Raw genomic sequence first — 14234 nt, 5'->3', positions numbered from 1 at the left:
CAGATAGGATGTAAAAATAAAGAGGCTCAGTATAAAAATGGAAAAGGGGATGCATGTTTCTACTTGACTTGTGTCACACATGCCTGATGCTTTGATTGATTCCTGTGCTATGATGATTGAACATCCAGCACAACATGCATCTCACTTTAACAGAGAAAAGCCTCTGGGCTTGCAAGGGCAGTGGGCACTATGTGGTCCTCAGGAAGGGGCGCAGGTGGAGAATTTAATAGGATAGATTCACCCGCCGAGATGGATTAGAGAAAACAAGTTATGATGGTGCAGTGAGTTACAATCCAAATGATTTGAGCAGATGAAATGGTAAGTAAGCCATCCCGAACAGGAGACAGATTTCACAGACTCAACGTGACGTTGGGGTTTCTGGTAGGAATGCAATGGGCATAATGAGCTGGCTATTGCACCACGTTTACAAAGGATGAATTATGCCTAAGTTTCTGCACAAACTCTTTAGCATTCGTCTGAATGTGACATTTCCCATGAATCAGTTGAACAGCGTAATTGATTTGTGACTGGTACACTACATCCTCCAGCATCACAAACAGGAGTGGAATTGCCAGGAACTAGACTATTATTCACTCAATGATCTTGGCCTTGCTTTTTAATCAGCTTTGATTGATTGTAGGTCACAGCGGTCTGCAACTAACCAATTACTGCAGCAGAGGACACAATTGTGTGGCTTCAACTGATGGCTGGTCACAGGTCCTTGATTGCCAAAGGCGGATCAATTGATGAATTTTGACTAATTCTAATTGAATTTAAAGCAAGTTAAATTGCAGCAGCCACAGCAGGGGAAAAAAACACACTTGGGTCAGGCTGCACAGTCCCTTCAGGTCAGGTGATTAACACTGGATTCATATGACCATGAGAGCCTCTACGCTGAAGAACACGGGCTCACTGATTAAATCCTTCTGTTTGGGCAAAATTGGCAGAAGCTTGCCATGCCAACTTGACAGCTTAATTTGAATCAGATTTGTAGGAGTTTTTCAGAGACCTGAGTATTATACTGGCTTTTATGTGGAGATTTCTCTTTTATTATATACAGCTCAGCAAATACAAAGAACTCCCAAAGACAGTAATTCTGGTTGAAGACGTACTTTATTTGCCCAGGCCTGGTCCACACGTGTGGGAGAATACTTTAGGGCAGCCCAAACAATTCTAAATTGTATGGGAATCAGCATTACAATTATACATCTCAAAAAATCATTTACCCGCCTACACTGTTCATCCTAACCGGATGAGCCAATCATTTTGGTATGTGTCATTTATCATGGCCAACAATACTCCACCTACTGGCAACATGAGAATACATAGGTCTGTAAAGTCCGGAAGTTTTCGCCCGCTGTCTCCTGGCAATCTGCAACCTGCTGGCAACCTGGAGGATAGCTAATGTGGTCCTGTTATTTAAGAAGGGTAGGAAGGATAACCCGGGAAATTGTAGGCCGGTGAGCTTGACGTCCGTGGTAGGGAAGTTGTTGGAGAGGATTCTTAGAGATAGGATGTATGCGCATTTAGAAAGGAATAAACTCATTAACGATAGTCAGCATGGTTTTGTGAGAGGGAGGTCATGCTTCACTAACCTGGTGGAGTTTTTTGAAGAAGTGACTAGAATGGTTGACGAGGGAAGGGCCGTGGATGTCGTCTATATGGACTTTAGTAAAGTGTTTGACAAAGTCCCTCATGGTAGGTTGGTGCAAAAGGTTGGATCTCATGGGATAAAGGGGGAGGTGGCTAGATGGGTGGAGAACTGGCTTGGTCACAGAAGACAGAGGGTGGTAGTGGAAGGGTCTTTTTCTGGCTGGATGCCTGTGACTAGTGGTGTTCCGCAGGGCTCTGTATTGGGACCTCTGCTGTTTGTGATTTATATAAACGATCTGGAAGAAGGTGTAACTGGGGTGATCAGTAAGTTTGGGAACGACACGAAATTGGCTGGACTTGCAGATAGTGAGGAACATTGTCAGAGGCTACAGAAGGATATAGATAGGCTGGAAATTTGGGCAAAGAAATGGCAGATGGAGTTCAACCCAGATAAATGCGAAGTGATGCATTTTGGTAGAACTAACGTAGGGGGGAGCTATATGATAAATGGCAGAACCAGAAAGGGTGTAGATACGCAGAGGGACCTGGGTGTGCAAATCCACTGATCCTTGAAGGTGACGTCACAGGTGGAGAAGGTAGTGAATAAGGCATATGGCATGCCTGCCTTTATAGGACGGGGGTATAGAGTATAAAAGTTGGGGTCTGATGTTGCAGTTGTATAGAACGTTGGTTCGGCCGCATTTGGAATACTGCGCCAAGTTCTGGTCGCCACACTACCGGAAGGACGTGGAGGCTTTAGAGAGAGTACAGAGGACGTTTACCAGGATGTTGCCTGGTATGGAAGGGCTTAGTTATGAGGAGAGATTGGGTAAACTGGGGTTGTTCTCACTGGAAAGTGAGATGAGGGGTGACCTAATAGAGGTGTATAAAATTATGAAAGGCATAGATAGGGTGAACGGTGGGAAGCTTTTTCCCAGGTCGGTGGTGACATTCACGAGGGGTCATAGGTTCAAGGTGAGGGGGGGGGGGGTGGGGGGAGGTTTAACACGGATATCAGAAGGACGTATTTTACGCAGAGGGTGGTGGGGGCCTGGAATGCGCTGCTGGGCAAGGCGGTGGAGGCGGACACACTGGGAACGTTTAAGAAATATCTAGATAGCCAAATGAACGGAGTGGGAATGGAGGGATACAAAAGAATGGTCTAGTTTGGACCAGGGAACGGCGCGGGCTTGGAGGGCCGAAGAGCCTGTTCCTGTGCTGTATTGTTCTTTGTACGTAAATCCAGAAAGTTCTTTCCCACCGTCTCCCGGCAACCTTCTACGTTAGTCCATTGAGTTCAAAAGTTCCCTTTGCCACTGCCTTTATTGTAAAACTTGTATTACTTTATTTATTTTACTGCCTGGGAAGCTTGTACTGTCTGTAACGCATACTGATAAAGACTGTGCTCTGTGGATTAATTGTTCTTAAATAATGTGGTTCATCTTGCTCTGCTTTATCCCATTATGCCTCGGGGCAGCCTGTAGTTAGCTAAGGTGTACATTTTAATGCAGAATATATAAAAACACATGTTTAAATTCTCTAACAATGGTTATATGTGTTTCTACACAAACAGTGCCTTTGTAACTTCAGGTACTCTGCACCTTTACTATATTCTATTAGCACTAAATTGGTTTATCATCTATTAGATTTTTAGTCCCAGGTTATCCTAAACCCCTCTAACAAGATTGAAATACAGACATCATTGCACTCTAGACCTATGCCCATGAGGAACGGGGGAAGATATTTTTCTACAATGTTGTTGATATGTGATAAACTGGCAAATTGTAAAATGGATTTTTCCTTTCATCCACTCACAAATGGAGAATGATATACCCTGTAAAATTTGCCTTTCCAAATTGAACTATGTACATCTCCCACTGTCATAGGTCTCAGGTGGATGTAATGAATTCCAAGGTACTAATTTGAGGATGAGCAGGAGAGTTATCCCTGGTGTCCTGATCAATAATTGTTCCTCAATCAACTATGGCGAGAGCAAATAATGTGGCCTCACTGCCCTTCGTGAGACCTTGCTGTACAAATTGACTGCTGTGTCTCCCTGGTAGAACAGGGACCTCACTCCTCACTTAGTAAAGTATTAAATTGGCTGCAAAGTGCTTTAGGACAGCCTGTGTTTGTGAAAATTACATAAATGCATGTCGTTTTTTTGCAGTCAGTACCTCTCCCACTATTCTCTGGTGGGCTCAAACTTAGATTTACAGAAGCAAATGGATTCTTTTGTAACCCCACTGCTTAGCTATTGCTGAACATTTGATTCTGTGATTTGTTGGTGGAAACTGAGACCCACTCCCCTGCTCTTGGCTGTCTCTGTGATTTTCAATCTCTAAGCACCGTTGCACTTCTTTTTCTCGCAGGGCACATTACCATCACGAATTACTTGCTGAACTACTTTCCCGGCATTGACATCGAGAGGAGGAACGTCCATGGGTTTACTGCACTGATGAAAGCGGCAATGCAAGGGAAGACCGATTGTGTCAGAGCCCTGATGTTGGCGGGTAGGTACTGACGATTTCATTAAGGAGGCACCATGCACCCCTTCACACTAATCTCCATTGAAGGTGGAAGGACAAGTCAGTCAGGCAGTTCACAAAGCACGTGGGATCCTGGGCAGTGTTTCTCAACTAGAGTTCCCCAGATCCCAAGGGTTTGTGGAACATCCATAAAGAGCTCTGCACAGTTTTCAGATTATTTGAAAAGTGCACCAAAGTTTTCAATTTTTAAAGTTATATTGTTCTTGCATTTAGTGAAAAATATTCTTTTAGTCACTCAATATAGAGGAGGAAGAAGGGTTTCCTTCAATTTCTTAACCAATAAAAGATTATAAATTTCTGGAATAGGGGGATGAAGTACAAAATGGAGCACTGGGCGGTGCGGTGGCACAGTGGTTAGTAGTGGCTGCCTCAGCGCGCCAGGAACCCGGGTTCGATTCCTGGCTTGAGTCACTATCTGTGTGGAGTTTGCACGTTCTCCTTGAGTCTGCGTGGGTTTCCTTCCACGGTCCAAAGATGTGTGGGTTCGGTGGATTGGCCTTGCTAAATTGCACCTTAGTGTCAGGGGGACTAGCTGGGGTAAATGCATGGGGTTATGGGGATAGGGCCGGGATGGGATTGTGGTCGGTGCAGACTCGATGGGCTGAATGGTGGCCTCCTACACTGTAGCATTCTATGAAAAGGAAGGGAAGCTATGCTAAACCTTTTACTTTCCACTGAATTCCTTCTCCCTGTCGATGATGTCCTATTGAGGCCTTCTGTAAGGCAATCACGGTACAGTATAATATTCTGCCCAGATTTGATCCCTTGTCTATGCTGACATATTGAGGGAATGGCTTCAATGGTTTTTTGGGCCATGTTACTATTAATCCAAATGAGTAGTTTGAGCACGTTGATTGTAGAATGTGTTTTCCAGGACTAAGTATTTAAGTTCTATTGGTTGCACAATTTGTAACATTGGTTAAATTTACAACATATGTTGTGTCCAACTCACTTTAGGAACATAGGAAACAGGAGCGGGAGTAGGCCATTCAGCCCATCAAGCCTGCTCTCCATTTAACTAGAGCATGGCTGATCTTCTACCACAATGTCATTTTGCTACAATATCCTCAAATCCCCTGATATCTTTTAATGTCTAGAAATCTATGCATCTCTACCTTGAAAATACTCAACGACTGATGTCAAGGTCTTGGAGAGAATACAGAGGGGATGTTAGGCTAGTGCCAGTGATGAGGATCTTCAGTTATGGAGAGAGCAGAGAAGCTGGGATTGTTGTATTTAGAGCAAAGGTTAAGGAGGGATTTAATGAAGGTATTTAATCTTAAGAAGTAGACGAGAGAGAAACTGTTTCCACACCTGGAATAATTAGTAATCGGTGGACACAGATTTAAAATAATTGACAAAAGAACCAGGGAGGTGAGGAGAGTTGTTTTATGCAACCATTTCTGATCTGGAATGCAATGCCTGAAACTAAGATGGAAATTTATTCAGTAGTAACTTTCAGAAAGATTGGACACATACTTGAAAAGGAAGAATTTGCAGGGCAATGGGGAATACAACTCGTGTCAAAAATCAGACAAATGATACAAAGGGTTGCCTTCCCCACTCTCTGATTCTAATCCCAGGTGATGGGCGGATATGGAATAATCCTCTGCAGTTTTGCAGCATGAATGAAGTTTGCAAAATGTGAGGTGAGACCAGGGTTGAATGTGTGACACAACATGAAGCCCCCAGTGGAAGAGTTCCCTCTGCTGTATTTCTCAAACCTTCAATCTCAGTTTGGACCACAGAAAGGCCATTCATTGGCGTAAATTTCAAGCAAACAATCTCGCAGTGTGATGTGCCAAGTAAGCAAAGCAGCTTTGAAATTCTGGTGTATGGCAACACACGGTAATTCCATTTGAAACATGTAACTCTCGCCAGGGTGCTGTGTTAGAGGGGGGATTCAATTATTTTTCCCTCTTCTTCACCACTGAAAGGTCCTTACCCTCAGACCTGGCCACTCCTTACAGTAGCGTAGCCAAAACCTGTGGAGGGTGATGTCCCACCATTGCAGTTGAACGAGAAACTGGTGCTCCACATATTGCAGTACCTACTAGGTAGCAGTCTTAATGAACTTTTCAAAGGGATTGTAAATTTACAATGGCTGCACCTCGAGTTCAGAGATTTGTACAGGCCATTTAGGTAATTAACAATAATCCATGAGAGACCATAGGCATCTTTCTCTGTTGGACAGAGACAGCTTGTGGGGCACCACTCCACATCAAGCAGGGGACAAGGCAAGGAAGCGGGCTTCCATTAACTACCACAGCCAATATGGGAAATGAACCATCATTCTGCGCTACACTCACGCTAACCGACTTCCACACAGGCTAGTTAATTAAAAGAAAAATATGATGCTGTGTTGTTAATGTGTTACAGAAGGCCTCCATAAAACCACATCAATGAGCATGACATTCAGTAGTAAATGAATACTTGGCCATTGACCAAAGTGTTTTTAAAATGCATTTTGGGAATATCGGAGTTGCTGCCAAGGCCGATATTTATTGCCCGTCTCTGGTTGTCATTGAGAAGGAGCTGGCGGTGACCTTTCTTCTTAAACTATGTGGTGAAGGTGCTTTCACAGTTCTGCTAGGGTAGGGAGTTTTAGGATGTGGATCCAGCAGCACACTGATCGATAAATAGGATAGCACAGTGGTTAGCATTGCTGCCTCACAGCTCCAGGCTGCGGGTTCAATTCTGGCCTTGGGTGATAGTGTGGAATTTGCATGTTCTCCTCTTGTATGTGTGGGTTTGCTCTGGGGGCTCCGGTTTCCTCCCATAGACCAAAGCTGTGTAGGTTAGGTGGATTGGCCATGGTAAATTGCCCCATAGTGTCCCAAGATATGTAGGTTAGATAGATTAGTCATGATAATATGTGGAGTTTCAGGGATAGAGCAGGGGAGGGGGCCTGGGTAAGATACTCTATCAAAGAGTCGGTGTGGACTCGATGGGCTGAATGGCCTCTTCTGCGCTGTAGGGATTCTATGATTCGATAATGCCCTTTTAACACAGCAGTGTCAGTGGACAATCTGCTTTCCAATCTAGGCTGGGCCTGGGAATCAATGAATTGGGTTAGTGTTACTGTTTTTAAAAATTCGAAGTCAGTTTCCACCCTCCCGGCTGACCTGGTTTAGAGAAGTCTTGCTGATTTTATTTCATGATTATCCATAGCCTTCCTGAATGAGGATCATTAAGTGTAATTGGGGACAACTGCTACACTATCGTCTTGTGGAATCGAGGGCATTTGTAAGATAACCTCGAAATAGATCATAGGATGTAAGAGCAGGAGTAGGCCACTCGGCCCTTTGAGCTCGCTCTGCCATTTGATAAGACCACGGGTGATCTGATCATGGTCTTAACTCCATCATAGCTCTTGACTCCCTTGTCCATCCGAAATCTAACTCGGCCTAGACTGCTTTCTAAGAGAATTCCATAGGCTGACGACCCTTGGAAAATAAAATCCTCATCTTCATCTTAAAAGGAAGACCTCTTAGTTTTTCCTTGTCTTCACCTGCCCCCCCACCCCCCCACACACACCCCCTCTGGAGTAGTGGTTCCCAAAGGGTGTGGCGCACCACACTGGTGCGGCAAGAGAGGATGGCAAGTGTGGCGGGAAGATTCAAGGGACAATCAAAGAAACATTTAAACATGGATTAGATATTTTTCCAAAGTGGTTGTTTTATACTTTCTGGATGTCCCATGATCATATTATAAAGTAGTTGGGTTCTATGTTATGAATCAAGCACTGCCAGGAGTTGTTTTTTTTTGTTTTTGAATGTATTTCTTATCAATAAAAAATTTGGTGTGGCGCGAGCAAATTTTTATTCCGAAAGTGCGGCCCAGTGAAAAAAGTTTGGGAACCACTGGTTTAGAGGAAACATCTTCACAGTATCCAGCTTATTAAATCCCCTCAATCTTTCAATAAGATCATCTCTTGTTCTTCTACACTCCAATGGATATAGGCCCAACTTGTTCAATGTTCCTTCATTGGACATGCCCTTCATGCCAGGTATCAATGGAGTGAACCTTCTCTAACTGCTTCTAATGCAATGATATCCTTTTTCAAATAAGGAGACCAAAATTCTACACAATACTCCAGATGCGGTCTCACCAAGGTCCTGTAGAGCAGCAGTAAACCTCTCTACTTGTATGTCCCAATCCCTTTCCAACTACCGCCAACATTCTATTTGCATTCCTCGTCACTTGCTGTACCTGCATGCTGACATTTTCAGTTTAAGTTTTGAAAATTTATTTATTATTGTCACAAGTAGGCTTACATTTACATTGCAATGAAGTTACTGTGAAAATCCCAGGATACCCTTTGTAGCATCAAGTTTTGTAATCTCTCTCCATTTAAATATTACAATGCTTTTTTTAATTCTTCCTGCCAATGTGGACAAATAATTCTAGATATTAACTGAATCCAGCTGTTCCTCCTTCAGTGAGGCAGGTTTTGTTTTGGTGAATGATGTTATGTTGCAAATGAAGGCGAGAAATACATTATATTCATGTATGTTTTCTCTCCAGGTGCAGATATGAATGCTGTAGATCCCGGAAGGGGTTTTACCCCGCAACAGTGGGCACGGTTTACAGGGCGATATGAAACCATTGTTCTTATGCGCAAACTCTTGGACAAGCCTTGTCCTATCCAATTCAGTGAAAGGTACAAGCCTGAGTGGCCAAAATTGAAAGAACTGGTAACCAAAGCCAACGAGCCCAAAAACTGTTTGGAAAAAATCCGTGAGGCTATTTCGTCAGCCTTGACCATCAACTTTCCTCGTGACCCAGAAGAAGATGGCCCTCTTGACCACATGGTCAAGATGACCACCGCCATTTGCAGTCCTTTTGTCGCCACATCATGCAGGACAGTCTGCCCGGGCAGCCCCCCTTGCGTGGGAAAGAGGAGGTTCACGGTGCAGGAGATCCTGAGGATGCAGAAGTCTCCGGAAGTGAAAGATCCCACCAAGGATTATAGTAAACACCAGAAATTATTTCAGAACTCTCAGCTTGTCATGGTCCCAAAAAGGAAGGAAAGGCGAGCGAGCTTGCCGCCACCAACCGCTCCCTCCACAGCCACCTCCTCCAGGAGGAGTAGCCTGATACCCTTGAGCATGATGAGGTTGAGAAGTGTGCAGCCCGGATACGTGGTGCCCAAAGTGCGTGTGTTCAAAGCGCCCACTCCGACCTACGAGCCTGAGAGAGTGCGCCGAAAGAGTAGCATGAAAGGCGGCAACTTTCTGCAACTACCCCAGTGGAGGTACAAGGAGCTGAAAGAGGAAAGAAAGAAAGCAGAGGAAGAAGAGAAGAGACGAGCCGAAGAAGCGGAGAGAGAGAGGGCAGAGAAGATGGCGGCCAAAAGAAAGTCATAATGTGAACAAAAGACCTCTTAAAATGAAAAGTAGATCAAATTGTAAACTTGTGCTTCTGATTGATTCCTCTGGTCAATAGGAAGAATTCTTAACCGCGAGGAGAGGGCTATGAATTGTAAATGTCTCTTCCTACGTTTGACGTTTCTGAGATATCAAGTCTAAGGAGCTGAATGTAATGACTACGTTGTGGTATGCTGAGGGGAGTACGATTTCAGTAACAGGAAATGTTGAGTCTGCATAATATGCTATGTTCTGAAATCTTCAGCTCACGGAATAGCAGCAGGCCTCGTGAAAACAGCATTGAGGTAAAATAAATCAGGTCTGTTCATATAACCTGACAATTTTAAAACTGTTCGGCACTTGAGTTTGCGAATTGTCAAAAGACCTTCTACCTAATGCACCGTGTGGACAGTTTGGTCCAACAAAATGGGTGTCACAGACAGCATTGGTGACTGCACAGAGTGAGCACCCTGGCACCCAACATACCGATTGGCATGGCCATCCCTTTAACAGCTTTGAATGGTCAATGGGTCTGAGCAGTCTGGCATGTCAACAGGAGTTCCATTCGGTCCATTAAATCGTACTGCGCACCGGTGTTGCAAACCCATTGGATGACCCACAACAGCATCAATTGCTGCTCCAGAACAGAGTGGAATCTGTTGTTATCGATTGCCCTTCACAAAGGGAACCAGTCCCGGGGCAGGGAGTTTGTTTTGATGGTGACCATGCTCGCCACCGTGGCCGCAACATGTTTGAAGGACAGGATCATGCATTAGGTAGTGAACTGGCGGATAATGTCAATATGTTTCTGAGGTTGGGAGAAAACCAACCACTGGTAGCAGAATCAGAACAATTTGCTTCGCTGACAGGTAGCTTCTGAAGAAAACACTTCATAATATGGGGAGAATTTTTGAGAGAAATCTACCTCTTTGAGCTTTAAGTCACCTCCTCCTACCAAGTCTCTCACGTTGCAGTTAAAGCCAAATTCTTCATTCGATGATACTTCAAGCCGTCATTGTGCTTGGTTCACCACAACAAAAGGACAGCTCGGGAGAATTTGGAACACATGCTTATCCCTAACTCTTCCAGAACAGAGACATTGGGAATGGGCTTCATTCTGGAGCCTGAGTTTTATGTGCGTCGTTTTCGGACCAATCTTCTGGTCAGAGCAATGTTGACCATTTATTCATTAAGATCTGTACAAGATAGTAGCCAATCAGCATTTTCTTTCAGATAAAAATTTTTTGTTAAATGTGCAATTAATCTGAAAGCTCAGCAAATGTCCAAGCTCATTACCAATGTCTGGAAAACAGTGCAATCCAAGAGGTTAGAAATGCCTGACTGTGATCATTGTGATGGGCCTCTTCAATCTCTCTTGAGAGAAAATAGGGGTCATGGAATAAATCTAGAGCCAGAGATCCATTTATTAATTAAAACTTTAACTGAAAGGCAGAAATCATGGCAGAGTCCTTCTTCAGGGGTCCCATGGTCCAACTAACTGTCCCACAAAAGATTATGAGCCAGCTGACTGTATCAGCACTTCCGCACCCAATGGTTCACTGATTCTGCTTGCGTTCCTCTGATTACCTCTGATGTGTTGAAGAATAGGAGACCACAGTGAATCCCACCTCCATCCACTGCATAGCCGAGGAGGCATCTGTGCAGTGAATCAGCCAGAGTTAGTTCACAGCAAGGGAAGGGTTTAGCCAAACGTGGTTCTTGGGACCATTTGATAAATGCCATTACTCTACTGCACGAGTGTGGCATGTTGCCAGGTGTTCAGGGTGTGCAGCCCATCCTCCCTTTTTCTTCACGTCACTGAGCTATAGAGCAATTGTGCAACATTTGGCAATGTCAGATAAATCAGCAACTCAGGAAAATAAGACAATAAGATTTATATACAAAATAAGCCTGTGACATTGATTCCAGTTTTCCACACACTCCACTTAAAACCCCAGATGTCTATGAGTGCAAACCCGTTTGGTTTCTTTCAATCAGACTTGAAGCTCTTTCACCTCACCCTCAAAGTTCTACTGTTGCCCATATTGGAAAAGTTAGCATAAGCATTTTAGAGGGGCCTGGTCACAGTCAGGCAGTTTTAGCAAGGCAAAGGTGTTATCTTGCCAACTGTTCCCACTTTTCCATAAGTTGACATATTTGGGTGATGTAACAGTTGGATCTTTCAGATTGATTGATATATTTTCTTGTTCAAAGGGCCCGTTAATGGCCTACAACTCCTTTTAGAGACCTGGTTCGCACAGAAACACCAAAGGCAGCGTTCAGCAGCTACACTTTATAGCATCAACCTATCGCAATATGTTTTCATTAACACGAGGTTGTACCATGGCAATACTTGATCAGGTCACCCAATGGTATGCTCTGAGATGGTGGCAGCTTTGCAACCTACAGAGCTGCTAGTCACTTTCATACTGGTATCGTTCTCCAGCGAGCATCATGAGTGGGGATTACACTAATATTCCAGGGAGAAAATCACTTGGTGCTGTTTATGTGCTTCCAGTTGATTTAGACATGAGCTTTAGCAAAAGGTAGCCTAGTCCAGGTCCACAAAGACGTAAACTGACTATAACATGAAATTGAGGGATCACAAACACCCCGAGATACCATTCTGTCATTATCTGAACCATGGGTCAGTTGGTAGCACATTTGCCCATGAGTCACAAGATGGGCAAGGTTCAGGTCTCGCCCCAGGACTTGAACACACACACTGAGGTTGACGCTCCAGTACAGTACTGATGGAGTACTGTCGGAGGTGACCTCTTTTGAATAAGGGTGAATGTAAAAGATATCGGCTGGAATCTTGCCACTGTTCACGCCGGGGGGATTTTCCCATCCCGCCGCAGTGAGTGGAGATTTGGCTGGCTGCCAGATTCTCCAACTCCACTGCAGCAGGAGTATGGTGTGAACGGCTATTAGATCACGCCCATCACGGAAGAGTATTTCGTGTTCAGACCAAGGTTTATCCCGTCGATCAAAGTCACACAAAAAGGATAGTCATTGTTACGTTGCTGTGATATGGGGGGGGTGGGTGGGGGGCTTGCCGAATGCAAATTGGTTGCCACTACAACAGTAAGTACACTTTAGAATGAATTCATTGGCTATAAAGTGCTTTGAGGTATCCTGTAGTCAATATGCACAGATCACCACCCCAAATAGTCCATATTTGGTTATGAATGGCATGCACTGTGCCTCCATGTCACAAACTGTCCCAACTGTTGACAAGCAATAGATTTGATAGGCAACATGTGTTTAAGCCAAGGCCAATTCGAAAACCCCAGGGAAAGTGCTTAAAGCACTGCACAACTTGAGTGTGGCTGTCAGTATTTGTTTTATTGTCCCCCTGGGCTGCAGTTAATGATCTACTAAAGGGTTTTTGGCTCTACTGCTGGTCACACCAGCATGCCTATCTGGATCTTAGTATGGTCTTTATACATCTCTGCATCACTTGTGTCCTCTGTAATCTTATCTGACCCCTCGCCCTGAAGAAAGATCCACACATTGTAATCTAAACAGCAAATTATGGAGGAAATTGGCTGTGACATTCACCCAATACAAGTTTCATTACTTTAGGAATTATTTGCTTTGGAAAAGTATTGTGCCAGAAGATAAGCTTGGCACATGTCCTCCACTTTATTGCCAGCAGCCGACTCCAACTGACCCACGGCCAACTTGAGCACTCTTTTCAGTCAGTGATGTAGCACGCTTTGGACCTAGGGAGGAAGATATTTAATGATCTAAGGCAGGGCACTCAGGGATGAGGCAGTGCACACCGGCAACTGCACACAGAATTCTGGTGTCTTTACTGCAAGTTCATCAATTAGCAATAATTTAAAAAAAATATGGTCTCACCTTTTCCCCCTTGGTAATGTTTTATTAGAGGGGGGATGAGTCAAGGTGTCATCATTATTGAAAATGTAATGGTCATACACTGTGTCAGATTAAAATCTTTATATGCAACTTTTTTTCAAATGTGCAATACCAAGCTATTTTTATAAAATCAGCTGTGTTAAACTACTTGGGTCTCATCTGAAAATAATTTTAACAGAATTGCTGAATTGGCGTGCGATGTGTCAGTTTGAATGTTATACCAAGGTTAGTCCTTGTTTGAAAACAAAATGACAATTATATGCACTTGCAAAAATGCATGAAATATTGAATGTCATAAGTGAAAGGTTGGAACTCACACTATAATCAATTTTTAAAACATGACGTACATTTTTGCACAAAAAAAAACCTGGCTGAAAATGCAGACTTCTCATTTTGTCACAGGGAGATATTATTTTTCAACACATTCAAGGTCCCAGCAGATTTCTTTTACAGCAGATCAGGTGTATAAGAGCCAGCAATTCGTGTCCATTCTAATTTGTTTTTAGAACACCAGATAATAAATTTTAACCTGTTGTGTGACTGGACACACCGAACTGTGAATTCATTTCTCTCTGCTCAAGAATTACTTCTTATTGACTTTAAGGGAACTTGTAGAGCTTTCTAGAATGCTTTGTCCGACAGGACCATTCATAGTCCAAAGATGTGCGGGTTAGGTTGATTGGTGTCGTGGTTCCCCAGGACGACAATTTATTCACATCAATTAAAACAGAGAGTCTGAGCAGCGATCTTCCAAGCAATAGACTTTATTTCTCAGCACAAGAGATAAAGTCGGGAACGTCCGGAACACTCCAAAGAGCCCTTGGGCTTACAGTCTTTT

At 43.7% G+C, this 14234-nt stretch overlaps 1 protein-coding gene across 1 annotated transcript in view; it reads left to right on the top strand.

The window, feature by feature from the left end:
• The window catches only part of LOC144489231 (ankyrin repeat domain-containing protein 33B-like), a 48205-nt gene extending 34615 nt beyond the window's left edge, over window positions 1–13590 (top strand). The window contains exons 3-4 of the mRNA XM_078207072.1: window positions 3966–4106; window positions 8670–13590. Of these exons, the coding sequence (XP_078063198.1) occupies window positions 3966–4106; window positions 8670–9511 (983 nt within the window). The 3' untranslated portion in view covers window positions 9512–13590. The remainder of the gene's footprint in view (window positions 1–3965; window positions 4107–8669) is intronic.
• Window positions 13591–14234: the final 644 nt, after the last annotated feature.

The sequence above is a fragment of the Mustelus asterias genome, unplaced genomic scaffold (assembly GCF_964213995.1).
Source record: "Mustelus asterias unplaced genomic scaffold, sMusAst1.hap1.1 HAP1_SCAFFOLD_2031, whole genome shotgun sequence".
Classification (NCBI taxonomy): Eukaryota; Metazoa; Chordata; class Chondrichthyes; order Carcharhiniformes; family Triakidae; genus Mustelus; species Mustelus asterias.
This window is presented reverse-complemented; position numbering and strand designations above follow the sequence as displayed.